Source organism: Durio zibethinus, chromosome 21 (assembly GCF_047325235.1).
Source record: "Durio zibethinus cultivar Kanyao isolate XHJ-2024 chromosome 21, ASM4732523v1, whole genome shotgun sequence".
In the NCBI taxonomy this organism is placed as follows: Eukaryota; Viridiplantae; Streptophyta; class Magnoliopsida; order Malvales; family Malvaceae; genus Durio; species Durio zibethinus.
Genome location: NC_143182.1, coordinates 15,343,696 through 15,361,629, shown reverse-complemented (window position 1 = coordinate 15,361,629; position 17,934 = coordinate 15,343,696). Strand labels below are relative to the sequence as shown.

The 17,934-nt window shown below is 31.3% G+C and overlaps 2 protein-coding genes and 1 pseudogene across 2 annotated transcripts; 2 read left to right on the top strand and 1 right to left on the bottom strand.

Moving 5' to 3' along the window:
• The first annotated feature begins 5,818 nt into the window (after window positions 1–5,818).
• Window positions 5,819–7,014, top strand: LOC111305708 (cystathionine gamma-synthase 1, chloroplastic pseudogene; annotated as a pseudogene).
• A 4,830-nt stretch (window positions 7,015–11,844) lies between these two features.
• On the top strand, window positions 11,845–12,967 carry LOC111306554 (GDSL esterase/lipase 7-like). Its single transcript, XM_089750660.1, has 2 exons — window positions 11,845–12,385; window positions 12,485–12,967. The coding sequence occupies exons 1-2, from the start codon at window positions 12,118–12,120 to the stop codon at window positions 12,700–12,702; spliced, it is 486 nt and encodes a 161-aa protein (XP_089606786.1). The 5' UTR covers window positions 11,845–12,117; the 3' UTR covers window positions 12,703–12,967.
• A 668-nt stretch (window positions 12,968–13,635) lies between these two features.
• Window positions 13,636–16,038, bottom strand: LOC111306553 (GDSL esterase/lipase At2g04020-like). Its single transcript, XM_089751123.1, has 6 exons — window positions 15,921–16,038; window positions 15,270–15,512; window positions 15,024–15,154; window positions 14,674–14,904; window positions 14,198–14,279; window positions 13,636–13,853 (listed from the first exon to the last, which is right to left on the bottom strand). The coding sequence occupies exons 1-6, from the start codon at window positions 16,036–16,038 to the stop codon at window positions 13,636–13,638; spliced, it is 1,023 nt and encodes a 340-aa protein (XP_089607249.1).
• Between the last annotated feature and the right edge of the window lie 1,896 nt (window positions 16,039–17,934).

Genomic DNA, 17,934 nt, shown 5'->3' with positions numbered 1-17,934 from the left:
GATGAGTGTCTACAGTTACCTCTCTTTACATATTCTTATTATACAGAGATGATGCAGAGACCTAGACACCCACTCTATTCTAAGAGTTAACTCAATAAGCAGAAATGACTGAGACTAAACCATAAGTCAGGAAATGATTTGGATTGAGCTGAGATCGAATGAGTGGGATAAAATTGTGAGTCTAGCGCTAAAGCGACTAGGATCAAGTCGAGATTAAAGATGATTGACCAGGACAAAACCACGAATCATGAAATGATTTAGATGAAACTAAGATTGAATAACTAGGATAAAACCACAAGTTGAAAAGATAAAACAACTAAGATCAAGTCAAGGTTTAAGATGGCTGACTAGGATGAAATCACAAGTTAAGAAAATGATATAGCCTAATCCAAGATCGAATGACCAGGATGAAACTGCGAGTTTAAAGATAAAATGGCCAAGACTGAGTCGAGGTTAAAAATGGCTAATTGGGATGGATCCGTAAGTCAAGAAAATGATCTGGCTTGAGTCGAGATTAAATGACTAGGATGAAACTGCGAGTTTAAAGATAAAATGACCAAGATCGAGTTGAGGTCGAAGATGGCTAACCAAAACGAAATTACAAGTAAAAAAAATGATCTAACCTGAGCTGAGAACGAATGATGGGGATAAAGCTACGAGTCTAAAGATAAAGCGACCAGGACAAAGTCGAAATTGAAGATGACTAACCGAGACAGAACTACAAGTCAAGAAAATGATTTGGATGAAATCAAAATCGAATGACCGAGACAAAACTATGAGTCGATAAGATAAAGCGACCAGGATTGAGTCAAGGTCAAAGATGGCTAACCGAGATGAAACCGTGAGTTAGGAAAATGATCTAGCCTAAGCTGAGACTAAATGAGTGATAAGTGATATTACAACGATGCACATCCTATCTAGGATGCAAATGTAAACACAGTGTGTGTAATGCAGATGTTACTAAATCATGATATGAGATTCAATTATCGTAACAAAGTTTTCAAGATGCCACTAGTCTCAAAGTAAATTTTATCAGTTGTTTCATGTCTTTCTTTTCATCTGATCATAATTCACAAGTCATGTCAACTAATCTATCACTAAATTCATCATTGAGCTACCTTATTTTCTCATGCTTTTTTCATTTATCTCATCTTAGACTTCTTTCAAAAAATGAAAACTTTTTATGAAAAGTGTCATTTATTTATTTGCTATAATTCAAATCAATGACAAACATGATAGATTTCTTTGCTTCATTCAAGGGATGTTCATTAAATAAAGGATAAGAAAAATGAGTTTTTATATTTGAAAGAACAAAAGGTAGGGTTAAAAACAACTCAAGGGTGAACAAAGGCAAAATGCTATGATTTATTCGAATAGGATATTAACATCTAAAATAATAATTGTTCAGACAATTTTGAACTCAAATTCAGGATCATCCGTTAAAAACACATTCCATTAATACCTTCAATCTTTGAGTGAATCATCATCCTCATTCCAAGGACCTTCACATGAAGTTATTTTTTCAAGTTTTTATCTTTACTTAAACTGTCCTTTTGGATTTTCAATTTAAGTCTTTCTTTTTCCTCCTTTGCCTCTTTTTTTTTTGCCTTTTTTTTTTTTTTTGCTTTTTATTTTTTCCTTTTTTTTACACATTTTTTTTCTCATTTTTTCATTTCTCATTTTCTTTTTATTCATTAATGACATTTTGATCAAAGCTTCACACAATCCAATGGCAAACCTACCCTAATTCATTTCATGATTCTCCAAATCAAGTATTCACGTTTGATCAAAATGGACTTTAAAGGGACATAGCATAGGCTAGGGTAAAAAGTATCAAAGAAAAGGATAAAATAGGCCCAAATTGTATTTGAAAGGTAATCAAACCAATGATAATTTCTTCATGTGGAGTGGATTAGCATTTTGCCCCATCAATTTCTCTTTTTTTTTTTTTTTTTGTGGAGCACATTGGCATTTTGCCTTAATAATTTCTTTTCATTTTTTTAATTTTTGTTTGTGTTGTTTTTTTCTTTTTGGTGGAGCATATTAGTATTTTACCCCATCAATTTTCTTTTTCTTTTTTTTTTCAACAAAAAAGACTTTGCCCCTGAAATTACTAAAGGTAAGCAGACTTTTCGACTTTGCCCTCAGTGTGGGGGTGATCATTGGTTAAGGTTTTTCAAAAGAATTTTTCAACAAACTCAAATGGGGTAACAAAAGATAATTTTATTTTTATTTTGAAAGGATAAAAGAAAGTTGGCCATTTATCATTTCGAATATGAATACTCTCAATGAAGAATATTTATTGAATAAGACTAGTTTTGTGAATGAACAGATACAAAGATCATGTGTTACATCACTTTTGAAACTCTTCATTAGATTTATCCTTTTTTATTCAGTAGTCCAATGAATTAATATTCTCAATTTACCAAATGGATCATCATGAATGAAGTTTTCAAAATTGAATCTTAAAGTATTATCATGACTGTCTGAAGATTCATTATTTGGATTTAAAGAATGGATATGAGAAAAGGTATAAGAAGGTAAAAATAAATATTGGGTATTCACACAAAAGAGAAATATCATGAAAATACATCAAACATGTCACTTTTATTAAAATGATAAAAAATAAGATGAAATCTAAGTACATAAAAAGGTCTACATTATCAAGAAGTCTAAGATGATAAGCAGTTCCAATCAACCTCCCAAGATTATGCCCCTAGATGATTGGGCGACGAGTCATCACTGACATTGGATACCGTATTTCCACTAGTATTGAAATTTATCAACCCTTCTTTAATCAAACTTTGCACCATATGTTTCAAAGGGATACAATTTTTTGTGGAATGGCCTGCCACCCCAAAATGGTAGTCATAGTGAGCAATAGAGTCATACCATTTGGGATAGGGAGGTTTGAGTTGTTTTGTAAGAATTGGAGCAATCAAGTGGTTCTTATAAAGTTTTAGTATAGTTCGGCATAGCTCATGGAGATAGGGACAAATGTAATCTTTTTCCTATTCTGTGATTTTTGTGCACCACTCGATAAGGTAGTGGGACGAATTGAGGGCTTAAGAAAGGATGGATAAGAAAGTCGTGGAGTTGACTGGTAAAGTGCAGTGGAAACATGACTTGCAGGAGAATGATATATGGGATAGATTGGCTGAGGGTAGTGTAGACACCCAATTTGGTCCAGGCTTGGATCAATTGGGCTTGGTCCAAATGGGCAAGATGGGCCCATTTATTTATTTTTAATTTAATTTAATTTTGTTTCTATTTTATTTTTATTATTATTGTTTTATTATTTTTTGTTTATTATTTATTTTTATTATTTACTATTATATTATTATTTATATTATTATTTTTTTGATTGATTTTATCTTTTCTTGATTAATTAGGAGATAATGATTAAATTAATTAAAAATAATAAAAAAAATGGTGGAAGTGAATTTGGACGTCAATTAGGGGGCTAGCAGAGTTGGGATTGGATTCAAACTTTGAATCCTAATCCCAGATGGAATTGAGATTGATCAAAAATTCTTCTGATCAATCCTTATAAATATATGCTGAAACAGAACCTAAAAATGGGGAAAAAACAGGAAAGAGATGTGAAACAAAGGCAAAATGTGTTTAGAGGCTATTTAGAATTTTTAAAAAATATTTTTCAAATTTTTTGGAGTTTTTTTTCTGGAAATTTTCCAAAATTCGACGAATTTTTTCGATAAAATTTAAGTTTTCTGACGACTTTTCTAATGAAAAACCCATATTCTAGCCAATTTTTCCAGTTTTCAGCTACTTTTCCAGTTTTTGGTTAAATTTTCAATCGAAAACTGGATTTTGCTAGAGAGAGGGAAGAGAAAAAAAGGGAAGAGAGAGAGAGGGAAGGAAAGCATATGAAGAAAATCGAAAGCTTTTGCCTTTTACACCAATTGAAAACAACGTCGTTTTGCATTTAAAAAGACCTAAGATCCGCGAGTTTTGCCAATGTTCGACCGTACCCATAGCATAACCCGCTTTTGACCCGCGTCTGACCCGAGTGCCAGCGGATCCCTACAGTCGAACTGAACCAGGTCGTACACTCCCGAGCTTTGTTTTCGAGCCATTTTTCTTTCTGAAGTCAAGTAGATTCCAAGCCATTGAGCCGAGCTACCTTAAGGTTTTTTTTTTTAATTTATTATTTATTATTTATTATTTTAATTATTATTATTATTTTTAAATTAGAATTTTTGGTATTCATTAATTTTAATTTTAATGTTTATTTTATTTATTTAAATGATTTTCTTAAAATAAAAATTTCAAAGTATATATATTTTTTAGGAAAAGTTGAAAGTATTAATTTTCTTTAAAAATAAAATTCTAAAAAAATATTTTTAGGGAAAAATTGAAAGCATCAATTTTCCTTAAAAATAAAGTTTCTAAAATAAAAATTTTCAAAAACATTTTGAGGGAAAGTTGAAAGTATCAATTTTTTTGAAAATAAAAAGTTAAAAAAATATTTTGAGAAAAAGTTGAAAGTATCAATTTTCCTTGAAAATAAAATTTCTAAAAATAAAAATTATAAAAAAAACATTTTTAGGAAAACTTGGAAGTATCAATTTTCCTTAAAAGGAAAAATTATCAAGAAAAACATTTTAAGGAGGAGTTGAAAGTATCAATTTTCCTTGTACAAAAGCAAAAATGAGTTTTCTTTTTATAAAAAAGGGATTTATACCAAAAATTGAATAATTATTCTTACTTTATTTTATTTATTTCTTTATCTTTTTGAAAATTTTTTTGACAATCCGACGATAGAGCATCTACAAGTAAAACAATAGTGTTCTTGTATACTCTTGAGGTTATGGGATTTTTCTTAATTTTCTGCTAAAAGTATTGGAGTTAATTAAGAATAATTTCCAATAACTAATTATTTGGTACATTTTTAAGGCTTATTGGATAACATGAAATTAAGTTGGTACCATTTTTCGATGGGCATTGTGAGGGTGTTATAACCTTCCTCACACGTAACTGTACTCTCAAACCTTGTTTTGGTTAACAGACTCAAACCTATTCTTTTAGGGATCCTTAGTCAAGCTTAGGTGTTCTTTGAAGGGATAAATTTCTTAGGTGACCAATTGTACCTAAATAAAAAAGATTGGTGGCGATTCCTTAAAGTTAATATCTAGCAATAGATCCCTCAAATCTAGACGTTATGACAGTTTGCAGACTCTGTTAGAGAAAAACCGAGAGTCCGGGGTCTACCTTTTGATTAATTAAAAAATAAAAATGAAAAAAGGTAGATGAATTGGTGTAAAATTGGGCTAAAGAGTTTGGATTGAATTGGGAGAAGTTGGATGAGACTAAAAGTCCAGAGGAGTTGGGATTCCCATTCGGCTTTAGATTCTATTCTATAAATATAGATCCTAACCAAGCTTGCTGGGAGACAGAGAGGAAATCACAAAAATCAGACTTATTCTTCATTTGAATGCCATTCCGATCCTGACTTCTCTAGCGTACCGATAGGGGACAAGCCTCGTGTTGGGTCGACATGACGGGTGACAGCATCTTTGTTTTGTGTTGGATAAGGAACTGATGACGAGGGTTTATTGTCTCTGATATTTCGTTTCCCGCCTGACTTCGTGTACTAGCTCAGCATCAAAGCTTGTCGTAACTATAGTAACATCGGTGTAGCGCAAGTAGTTGCTACTTTGTGATCGAATGATCCCGCTTTAGATTTACCCTTCTCGACGATGGTTGCTGCTTAGGCAACTGCCATCGATGTCTCCTTCGCTGATGAGGTGGCGATTGTAGAAAGTTGTATTGACAACTATAGTGTACAGATTAGGGGTTCAGATAATTCCAAGACATCATTTTTTAGCTCCGATGGGAGCATCACTGTTCATGCTGGTGAGAGGAGCTTATTGACTTCAAGGAGAAACATCAGTTTTGAATACGGGCGTTATGAAAATCCAACTATAATGGTTGCCGAGGAGAAGATAAGTGCATTTGAGGGGGCTAAATCGACCTTGACTATGGCATCAGGAATGTGTGCTAACACAGTTATGCAGGTGGCATTGGTTCTTACTGATGGACATATTTTGACAACAACAGATTGCTATAAAAAAACTAGGATATTTATTGAGACCATTCTACCTAAAATGGGATTCTCGGCTACTGTTATTGACCCTGCAGATGTGGATGGCTTAGAGGCTGCACTTAACAAGAACAAAGTTTCTCTTTTCTTTACCGAGTCTCCAACAAATCCATTTCTAAGATGTGTTGACATAGCAAAAGTTACAAAGCTGTGCCACAACAAAGAAGTACTTGTCTGCATTGATAGTACTTTCGCCATACCTCTTAACCAGAAGACCTTGGCCCTTCGTGCTGATCTTGTTTTGCACTCTGCAACAAAATTCATTGGGGGCCATAATGATGTTCTTGCTGGTTGCATAAGTGGTTCTAAGAAGTTGGTTACTGAAATTCATACTTTGCATCATATTTTAGGAGGTATTTTCAACCTGAATGCTACGTATGTGATCATCAGAGGCATGAAAACACTACATCTTCGTGTATAGCAACAGAATTCGATAGCATTAAGGATGGCCAAAGTTTTAAAGGCACATCCTAAGATGAGACATGTCTATCATCTAGGCTTGCCAAGTCATCCTGAACATGGAATTGCCAAGCAGCAAATGATAGGCTTTGGTGGTGTGGTCAGTTTTGAGGTCGATGGAGATTTGATGACCACCATCAAATTTGTTGATGCGTTGAAGATACCATACATTGCTCCATCCTTTGGTGGCTGTAAAGCATTGTGGATCAACCAGCTGTAATGTCCTATTGTCTTTGCCTCCGAGCTGAGTTATTGAATCGCATTTTACGTCTCAAGCTGAGCTGCGTTAAGGTTATTTATTTATTTATTATTATTATTATTATTGTTGTTATTATTATTTCTAAATTATAATTATTTGGAATTCCTTAATTTTTTTATTTTTATTTTTATTTTATTTTATTTTTTTAAAATGATTTTCTTAAAATAAAAATTCCAAAAATATATATATTTTTGAAAAAAAGTTGAAAGTATCAATTTTCCTTAAAAATAAAATTCTAAAAAAATATTTTTGGGAGAAAGTTGAAAGTATCAATTTTCCTTGAAAATAAAAAAATTTCTAAAAGATATTTTTAAAGAAAAGTTGAAAGTATCAATTTTTCGTGAAAATAAAATTTTAAAAAAATATTTTCAAGAAAAAATTGAAACTATTAATTTTTCTTGAAAATAAAATTTCTAAAAAATATTTTTGAAGAAAAGTTGGAAGTATCAATTTTCCTTTAAAATAAAATTTCAAGAAAAAAAATATTTTGAGGAAAAGTTGAAAGTATCAATTTTCTTTAAAATAAAATTTCTAAAATAAAATTTTCAAAAAAATATTTTGAGAAAAAGTTGAAAGTATCAATTTTCCTTAAAATAAAATTTCAAAAATAAAATTTTAAAAAAGTACATTTTACGGAAAAGTTAGAAGTACTGATTTTCCTTTTTTAAAAAAATTTTGTCAAGAAAAACGTTTTAAGGAAAAGTTGAAAATATCAATTTTTCTTAAAATTAAAACTTCCAAATGCTTTAAGGAAAAGTTGAAAGTATCAATTTTTCTTGTATAAAAGTAATGAGTTTTTTTTTTAAAGAAAAGGATTTATATTTAAAGTTGAATTTTTATTTCTTTTCTTTTTGTTTCTTGAAATTTTTTATATTAAATAATTCGACGATGAAGCCCCTGTAAGTGAAATAGTAGTTTTCTTATATACTCTTGAGGTGAGGGAATTTTCTTAATTCTCTGTCAAAAGTATTGGAGTCAATTAAGAATAATTTCTAATAATTAATTATTAGGTAAATTTTTTAAGCTTAATGGATAACATGAAATCAAGTTGGTACCATCCTTCGATGGGAGTTGTTAGGGTGCTATAACCTTCTTCACACATAACTGTACTCTCGAACTCTATTCTAGTTAATAGACCCGAACCTATTCTTTTAGGGATCCTTAGTCAAGCTTGGGTGTTCCTTGAAAGGATAGATTCCTTAGGTGGCCAATCGCACCTAAACAAAAAAGATTAGTGGTGACTCCTCAAATCAATATTTAGTGATAGATCCTCGGATCTAGACGTTATGACAGATAATTTCTAAATTGTTGCCTGTCGAAACTCATAGATTGAGTCTCACTTTTCTTTTTCTTGGGCATTCTCTTAGTAATAGATGATTCTTCTTCTTTCAGTTTGTCACTCTTAATTGCATTTTCAATGATCTCCCTTAAAATCACTATATCGGTAAAATTCTTAGTTACATTCCTTATCATCTTCTAGTAGTATGGTGACTTTAAAGTACTTATAAATAGCATTGTCATTTTCTTCTTTGTTAGGGGAGTCTATACCTGGGTAGCGATATCTTACCATCTTTGGGCATATTCCTTGAAATACTCAGAAGCTTTCTTCTTCATTTCTTGTAATGAAAGGCAATCAAAAGCCATGTCTATGATGTGATAGTATTGGTTAATGAAAGATTAGTCAAATCCTTTCACGACTTGATACGAGTCTTATCCAACTGGATATACTATTTTATAGCAGATCTAGTCAAGTTGTTTTAAAAACATACATGAGCAGTTTCTCATTATTAGTATGTACTGCCATTTTACGATAGTATATTATGATGTGTGTAATGGAACACTTGATACTGTCACACTTCTCAAAATTTGGTGCCTTGAATTTTGGAGGAATCATAACATCTAAAACCAGACAAAGGTTGGTAGTATCCATGGATCCATAGAAATCAATGCCTTTTATAATTCGTAATCTTTCCTCAAACATGCTCATGGCCTGATTGATCTTAAAATTTTCTGAAGACGAAGTTCCTTGTAGCTTTTCTTGCTCTTTTGTCTCATTTAAAGTTGGGAGTTGAATGGGTTCAGCTGTCTTTTTGATGAAAACAGGATTATTATAACTCTAAACATTCTTATGACTAGGTGTATAAGTCATTCCCGAGTAGTTATAATTTGGAATGGTTGCTTGTTATGGTTGAAAAATTGGGTCAGTTTGAGTTTGATGTGGATCGAAACCCAAAAAATATATTGATTTAGTAGCTTCAAGTAAGGTATCTTTCTTTATTGTTGTTCCTCTATTTCCCTTTTCCAGTGCTTCTAGAATTTTGTTCAATTTTTCTTCAAGTATCTCCTGGGCCTTTTCTATCTTTTTTAGACAACTTGCATTATCTTGCTTTATTTTCCTAGCTTTAGCCCTACTTAGTACTGATGTTGAGTTATCCTTGAACCTTGATTTCTCACAATTATGGTGTAAATTTAGAATAGTGTTTATGGACCTTTCAGATTATGCATCAAAATGAATGTGTGATGCATGAATGCATGCATACACAATAAAAAAAAGTTAGTAAGCATAATATTCAAGCTGTATATATGTTTATGAATATGCATAAGAAAGAAATAAAAAGACAAGAAAATTGGTTAATCACCTTAAAAAAAAAAAAAAAAGACTATAAAGCAAGTAAAATTACAACATGACCCTAGATTTGGGTTAACTATAAAGGGTGGAAGGACATGGCTTTATCTATGGTTAGGCTCTTAAAGTTAACACTATGTGGTTTGGATTACCTCTAAAAGGTTCTCAAATTGTTCCTTACATCATAGTCTATCATAGACTAGTAAAGCATCTCGATCCTCACCCATCATAGGCTACCAATAAGAAGGGTTTAATTTGAGTGAAAGTGTTTTACAAGCCTATACGAAGATATGAAATTTCATGAGGGCATGAAATCTCAAGTATGGTGACTTAAAAGTGCTTACAAATAGCACCGTCATTTTTTTCTTTGTTAAGAGAGGTTGTACTTGGGTAGCGACATCTCATCATTTTTAGGCATATTCCTTGTAATGAAAAACGATTATGAGCCATGTCTATGATGTGACAGTATTGGTTAATGAAGGATCAAGTCAAATCCTTCCACGACTTGATGTGAGTTCTATCAAACTAGACATACCATATTGTAGTAGATGTAGTCAAGCTATCTTGAAACACATGCATAAGCAGCTTCTCATTACTGATATATGCTACCATCTTATGACAGTACATTGTGATGTATGTAATGGGGCACTTGGTACTATCATACTTCTCAAATTTTGATGCCTTGAATTTTAGAGGAATCACAACATTTGGAGTCAGACAAAGGTTGGTAACATCCATGGATCCATAGAAATTAATGCCTTTAATAGCCCATAATCTTTCCTCAATCATGCTCATGGCCTAGTCGGTTTTAGAATTTTTCATAGACAAAGTTGTTTGCAACTTTTCTAGCTCTTTTGTCTCATCCAAAGTAGGTAGTTGAATAGGTTCAGCTGCTTTTTCGACAAAAATAAGATTATTATAACTCTAGACATTCTCATGACCGGGTGTATAAGTCATTCTCGGGTAGTTTAATTTGGAATGGTTACCTATTATGGTTGAAAATTTGAGGGCAGTTTGAGTCTGATATGGACCGAAACCCAGAGGATATGTTGATTCAGTAGCTTTAGGTAAGAAATCTTCCTCTATTGCCTTTCCTTTATTTCCTTTTTCTAGAGCTTTCAGAATTTTGCTTAATTTTTCTTCAAGTATCTCTTGAGCCTTTTCTATCATTTCAAGATAACTTGCATTATCTTGCTCCATTTTTTGGCTTTAGCTCGAGTGTAGTACTAGTGTTGAGCTATCTTTGAGCCTTGATTTCTCACAATTATGGTGCAAAATTTGAATGATGTTTATGGACCTTCAGATTATGCATGAGAATGAATGCAGTGATGCATGAACACATGCATACATAATAAAAAAAAGTTAGTAAGCATAATATTCAAGCTGCATGTATGTTCATGAATATGCACAAGAAAGAAATAAAAAGACAAAGAAATTGGTTAATCACTTCAAAAAAAATAAAGACTATAAAGTAAGTAAAATAACGACTTCATAAGGGCATAGGCACTTCACTCTCTCCTAAAGATAGAGCACAAATGGAGAGCTTTATGTTATATATATGCAAATAAATGACAGATATATACAGTAAATAAATGAATAACTAAGTAAATATAAGCAATGAAAAGAAATAAATAAAAAAAAATAATCTTAACTTTATTAAGCAAGGCTTGGATAATAAAAAATCATTTATTGGCTTGACTCTTAATGTCCCTAATAAAGTAGCCAAATTGTCATAACGTATATATCCGTGGACCTATCGCTAGACATGGGTTAGAAGAGTCGCCACCAATCTTTTTATTGAAGTGTGATTGGCCACCTAATTGAATTTAATCTACAAAATCAAAATTTAAGTTTAAGAGTACAGTTACGCTTAGGGAAGGTTATAGCATTCCCATAGTGCTTATCCAAAGGATGGTACCGGTTAGGTTTCAGATTATCCAAGCCTTGATCATATTTGTGATTTACCAGATAATTTAATATTGAAAATATATCTTAAATTTGTCCTAATATTTTGATAGCAATTTAAGATAATTCTCTCATCTCAAAAGTATTCCTGGAGACTAAAGTCCCACTTTGAAGAAGCTCCATTGTCGAATTTGTTAATTTATGTTATTTCAAAAAAATTAGTAAAATCTCTCAATAGTTTGATATAACTTACTTTGAAATAACCCTCCAATTATTTGGAGTACAAATTTGTCTTTTTTTTTAAATTGATTCATGGCATTTCCCAATAGTTTGGTGGATTTCATTTCAAAAATTAAATCCATGAAAATTCCCCAATTGTTTGATAAAATTCATGAATTTATTTTGTAGGGATTTTTTATTTGAAAAAGATTTTCTACTTTTTTTTTTGAAAACTTATTTGAAAATATTTTTTTCTTTTTCTTTTTCTTTTTTAACTTATTTGAAAAGATCTTTTTATATATAACTATTTTTTTAAAAGAAATAATTTTTACAAAATAATAAAATTTCTCAAAAATAAAACCAAAAAAATAAAATAAAATGAGCTAAAAAATAAAATTAAAAAATAAAAATAAAAATAAAATGAAAAAAGAAAATCTTACGATCGAGTCAGGTTAACGCGCGGATCAGAGCTCAAGTCAGTGGGACATAGTATTGAAATTGTATATTCAATTTTATACATTTTTAATGATCATGATGCAGGCAATATACCAACTGGGAGCAAGGAAATTCCTGGTTAACAATGTTTCTCCATTAGGCTGCCAACCTTTCAATCTGAACACAAAAATGCACAATACTTCCTGTGTTGAAGATGTTAACCAGAGAATAGCTTTCTACAATGGACTCCTTCCCAACTTGTTGACAAAGTTGGAAACATCCTTGAAGGGTTCCACATTTGTGCTGTGTGATCTATATAAAGTGTTTGAAGATGTTTACACTCAACCAGCAGCATATGGTGAGAATTGTTAGGAAAAAGAATACCACACCAAAATTTTCTCTCTTATTTAATAAAATATTATGAAACATTTAGTTCATTTGTTCTTTGTTAATGCAGGGTTTACGAATGTCAATGGCTCTTGTTGCATTGACGAAGCGAGGAATGGAACTAGAGGATGCGCCAGAAATGTTGCTCCTTGCGCTGACAGAACGAGCCATGTCTTCTTTGACCCATTCCATCCGACCGAGAGTTTTCATTTCATTTGGATGAGGCGCTTTTTGAAGGACCACTCTGTCTGTTCTCCATTTACCTTGTTTGAGTTAATGCAACTTTAAGGATTTTCTCTAGGAGTACTGTTTATATACTTTCAGTTAATTTCGAATGATTTAATTTTAAGAATGTAGTGAAACAATGTTGTTGGAAGTTGTGTTTTAAAGCTTATCAGATCACACTCTCATTACTCATTGTCTTTTAAGTGGTTCAAGTCATTTCACATTGTTGCAAATATGATGCTTTATTCCCTTTTTATGCTTAGCTTGATGCGAACAAATCCTAGATACCATCAATCAGTTACTTTTGAAGCAGCCCCTGCTCAAAACAGGCCCAGCTGCTAATAAATATTCTAATTTGATTCTTAGTCTTCTCTTTGCCATAACTAGATTTTAGGCAATTTGCTAATTTTTTTTCAATAATTAAAATTCTTTTATCAGAAAAAAAAAAAAAAAAAGCAGGGAAAACTTGCTACAAAGAGCAATGGAGTTGTACCATGACAGGTTACAAAACCAAAAGAAAAAAGACAACTGCATCATCTGAACAAACCAATTAGCTATCTACTCTTCAATCTGAAAACCAAATGACTGGTTTGACACTTTAAAGTCTTCATACCCCACTCAAATTCTTCATCCAATCCCCAGCCTGTCTTGTCAACAAGGAGACTTGCAACACTTTTTAATAAAAAATTAAAGTAAACACTTTTTACGCTTTTTATGCTTTCTCGGACTGAACTTCTCAACAATGGATATTTTAATAAAAATTAAGGTAAAGCAATTAATGTATACTGATCTGGTTCATGAATAACATAACTAAGCGGTCTTTTATGTTATTATCAATGGACAGCCAAGAAAGACAACATGCAATTCTTCTTATTGAATTAAGCATTTCTTTCTCTTTAAAGGAAAAAAGGAAAAAAAAAATTGAAGGGCCAAGTCTTACTATGAAATTTATTCTGTTATGTTGGCATTAAGAAAGCATAAGACACATGGTCAGATTTAAGATTGTATTAGCTGAATCAAGTTGATGGGAGAAGAAACTGATGAATCCTTTAAGAGACGCCTTGCCCATATGAAATGCATACTCTCGCTTGGGTGCATTGGGTCGAAGAAAACATGGCTACTTCTGTCTTTGCATGGTGCTACATTTGCAAGACATGGTTTAGTTAAACCTTTATCTATTTCAGTACAACAACTGCTCCTTACATCGGTAAATCCTGCAGAAAAAAAAAAGAAAAATATATCTTTTAATCTCAAATGTCAAAGCAAAAGAATTACTAAGGTTTGATCCCAAACACCAAATTTGATGGAACATTTAATTACTTACAATTAAGTAAATCTATTTTCAATCACAATGTCAATTTGGGCCTAAATATTGAATAATACTCACCATACCAGGTAGGCGATGCATAGACATCTTGAAAAAATTTATATAGATCTCCAAGAACAAATTTTGATCCCGAAAGGGTGGATTGCAAGTCTTTTAATAAATTAGTCAGGCGTTTGTTAAATAACAATGCCCGGTTGTTGGCTAAGTAGTCGCATTCTGGTCCATTCCTACCTCCACTTATTAGATGCGGCTGACATCCTATTGGAGATGCATTATTCACCACAATTTTACGTGCACCAAGCTGATATAATCTCTATATATGTATAAAAAACAAAAACAAAAACAACAAATTTGGTGTTAAATGGTTGCCACTAATTGCCAAATATAAAAAGAAAAAGGAAAAAAATTCCATCTCTATAATTAGATCAAGGCAACCATCTAATTAATTTGAGGTTACATCTGATAATTCATGCATATGTGTCATATATGTTTCATGTTAAGCACGTACAAAATATAAAAATTATTGTGTTATAATTTCTGTGAATATTTTAAATATAAGATATATATATATATTTTTTTATCAAATTTATATATTTTTTTTAATTTTAAACTGTACTGCTTTTATATATTTTTCATATCATTTACATATTATGTATAAAATTATCAAAAGATTTAGAATATTTTAACATTGGTTCTGACTAATTTACCTGTAAATGCTTGGATAAGTCTTTTATGAGAAGTTGAGTATAATAGTTCTCATCATAGAAATAGCGCAGTCCATCCCACTCGATATCCAAGTCATACGCAGCACTATTGATAAAAAAAAGTGATTTTGACAAGTATCTAGAAAAACTTTCCTTGCTTTGAAATTGACTCTGCAACCCTTTTGTTGTGCTCTCGAACAAATCTACTTGCTCCTTCAAGCTTGGCATTCGTTCCTGATGAAATTACAAATTCTACTTAAGAAAAAAGAGTGTTTGATAATACAATATGTCCAAGAAAAAAAAAAACAAACAAATAATATGAAAGAAATATTATGCAAATTAGGGTGTCTTACAAACAGTTTTCCAAATTTTTCAAGGATGCCAGTGAAACCGCAAGCATAATTTATACCAGTTTGAGGAATTCTCTTATCTCCCTTAGACAAGCTTAGCACAGGAGGAGGGAATGGCAAGCCAACAATTTGAGCTGCATAATTATATTAATAAAAAATGAAGTAATCAATAATTTTTACACGAGAGTAAAAATTGAGGACAACACAAAAATCAATAACTTGTAATTCATTAATTTTTTATTTTCATACCAATGAAATCCGCTACCGTTCTTCCGTTGGTGTAACGACCCGTAGGTTTTCCACCAAAATCTATTCCATATGGCGTATAATTTCTTTCAATTTGCGGGACATGAACATAATTATTATTTCCCGCATCAACATAAGAGTCTCCAAATACGTATAAAGCTGGCACATCAAAGTTGATGTTCTCTAAGGATAAATATTTCAAAATAGATTTTTTACTTATTATAAATGGAGGTACTGTAACAACATCTGCAGAACCAAGTGAGAAGAATTGATATTGAAGCAAGAGGAAGAAAATGAAAATGCAATTGACTATTTTCATGATCTTTTCTTGACTAGGAAAAACAAAAGTTGGTATTGTACTATTGATTTATTTATGTACTTTAAATTAGTATTTATACTGAGCATTCGCCTTTTCGGTTTACAATGTTCAATGTCGACACTCCAAAATTAATAACTTTACGTTACTTGCTTTTAACAAGCTTTAAATGTTATAAGGTTCGTTTTTGAACAAATAATTTTGATAATTATTAAAATAACGAGCCTTCCATTTCATAATATTTTATTATTAAAATATGAAAAATAATTATACAACAATATTTTTAATATTTCAAAATTAAAATTAATAAAAAAGATGAGAACAGAACAAAGAAATACCTTTCGTGCTATTGCTCGTTCTTACTATATATGCTGTGTTAGGTGGGGGCTTGCAGATGTTTCGAATTGCTGAAACAGGCAAACAACTTATTTTGCTCCATAAAATTATGGGGTACATTAACTCATTTCAGCCACCATAAATCTTAAGGTACATATAATTAATGAATCGTTAAAATTAAAACCAAGGATTCGATTCGATCCCTTCCAGATTTATGAGGACTTGCATTTACACTTGCCTGAACTCGCTGAAATTTCAAATTGACTATGTAATTTCTTTGTTACGTAATGGCTATAACTTTAAAACCTAGCAAGAGGAATGGTTAAAAATGCACACTTCCTTCTTTATACAAAAAGTCAGGATAAAAGATTAGCCCTTTTTTTTTTATTAGCAATAAAAACAAAAGTTGTTCTGACTACTTACAAGCAATGAGAAAGAGAAGTAAACTTTTAAATATTCAACTTAAAATCAATTGGCATAAAGAGAAGCCAATTGATTTTAAGTTAATTGTTTAATAGAAACGCTGACAGATATTCATTGGAAAATAAGAAAAGAGACTTAAGCATACACCATCAGGGAGATACGGCCATGGAAGGTAGAGAATCTATATCGAAATAGGCACTATAAATCTGACATTCTAAAATACAGTAAGATGATAAGAATAGAACAAAAATACAAAATAAAAACATAAAAATAATATGTAATTTTTATGTAAAATATGATATAAATTTTAATATTTTACACAATACGAATATATGAATAACAAAATATACTCAAAATGAATCAAAAAGGAAAAAACCCATTATTAAAATACTAAAATGCACTTAACCAAGGCATAAAACAGAGGAGAGTGCAGCGGTGAGGAGAGGAACTGAGAGAAAAAAAAAAAAAAAAAAGGAAAGTGGGAGTGTAGCGATGACTGCGGCTATGGAAGGATGACAAATTTCTTTTGCTTTAGGGTGCTTTGGGGCTATTAGAGATCATGTAGCAAAGTAGAGAAAAGCAAAGAAAATTAGGGTTTGGGTGAAAAAAAAAGACAAGCTTATGTGGCAAATTGTTTAAAATAACTTACATGGCTGCTTACGTGACCAATTTGGTACGTATTAAAGTTTAGTAATCAATTTTGGATTTTGGTGATAGATTGGTGACTAGAGGTGAAATTTACTCTCAATTTTAAAAGCAAAATTTGTCGTAGTTCTCAGGTTTTTGGAGAGTGGAATCTAATAAGCTTTAGCCTTTAGGTGTCAAAACTTTGTATAATCGTCATGTTATTTTTATAGTAAAATTTGTCATCATCTTTATCCGTGGACATAGGTTTAAAGCCAAACCACAAATTATTGTTTGTTATTTTCACAAATTATTTTTTTGTTGCGAGTTCAAATTCTTTTATGGTGAATTTGCTTGCTGTCATTTTGACTTGCTTGGATTAGTTACAACAAACTGATAGCAGAGCTTGGTTCAAAGAAGCCAGGAATCTTGTACCAACTTAATTCATGGTAGAGTGCAAATCAATATTACACAACAATAAAAGCTTGTATATGCCATAATGTATAAATTTGTAAACTCACCGTTAGATATAATAAGAGAAGTAGTTACTAATATTTTTTATCTAGGTGCGATTGATCAGTTAATTGAATTCGTCCCATTTTAAAACGAAGTCTCAACTTTGACTTAGGTATCTTTAAAAGATAGGTTCTAATCCACACAACTAGATTTAGGTCTAAGAATACGGTTACATTCGAGGAAGGTTTTAGTACCCTTACAACTCCCATCCAAAGGATGGTACCAATTTGATTTTATATTATCCAAGCCTTAAAATGTATTTGTAATTTTACCAAATAAATTTAATACTGAAACTTGATCTTAAAGTTATTACAATTATTTGATAGTAATTTAAGATAATTTTTTCACCTTGAAAATATTTGTGGAGACTCGTATCCCACTCTAAAAGGACTCCGTCATCGAATTCATTAATATGTTTTTCAAGAAATTAATATTTGAAAACAATCAATAAAA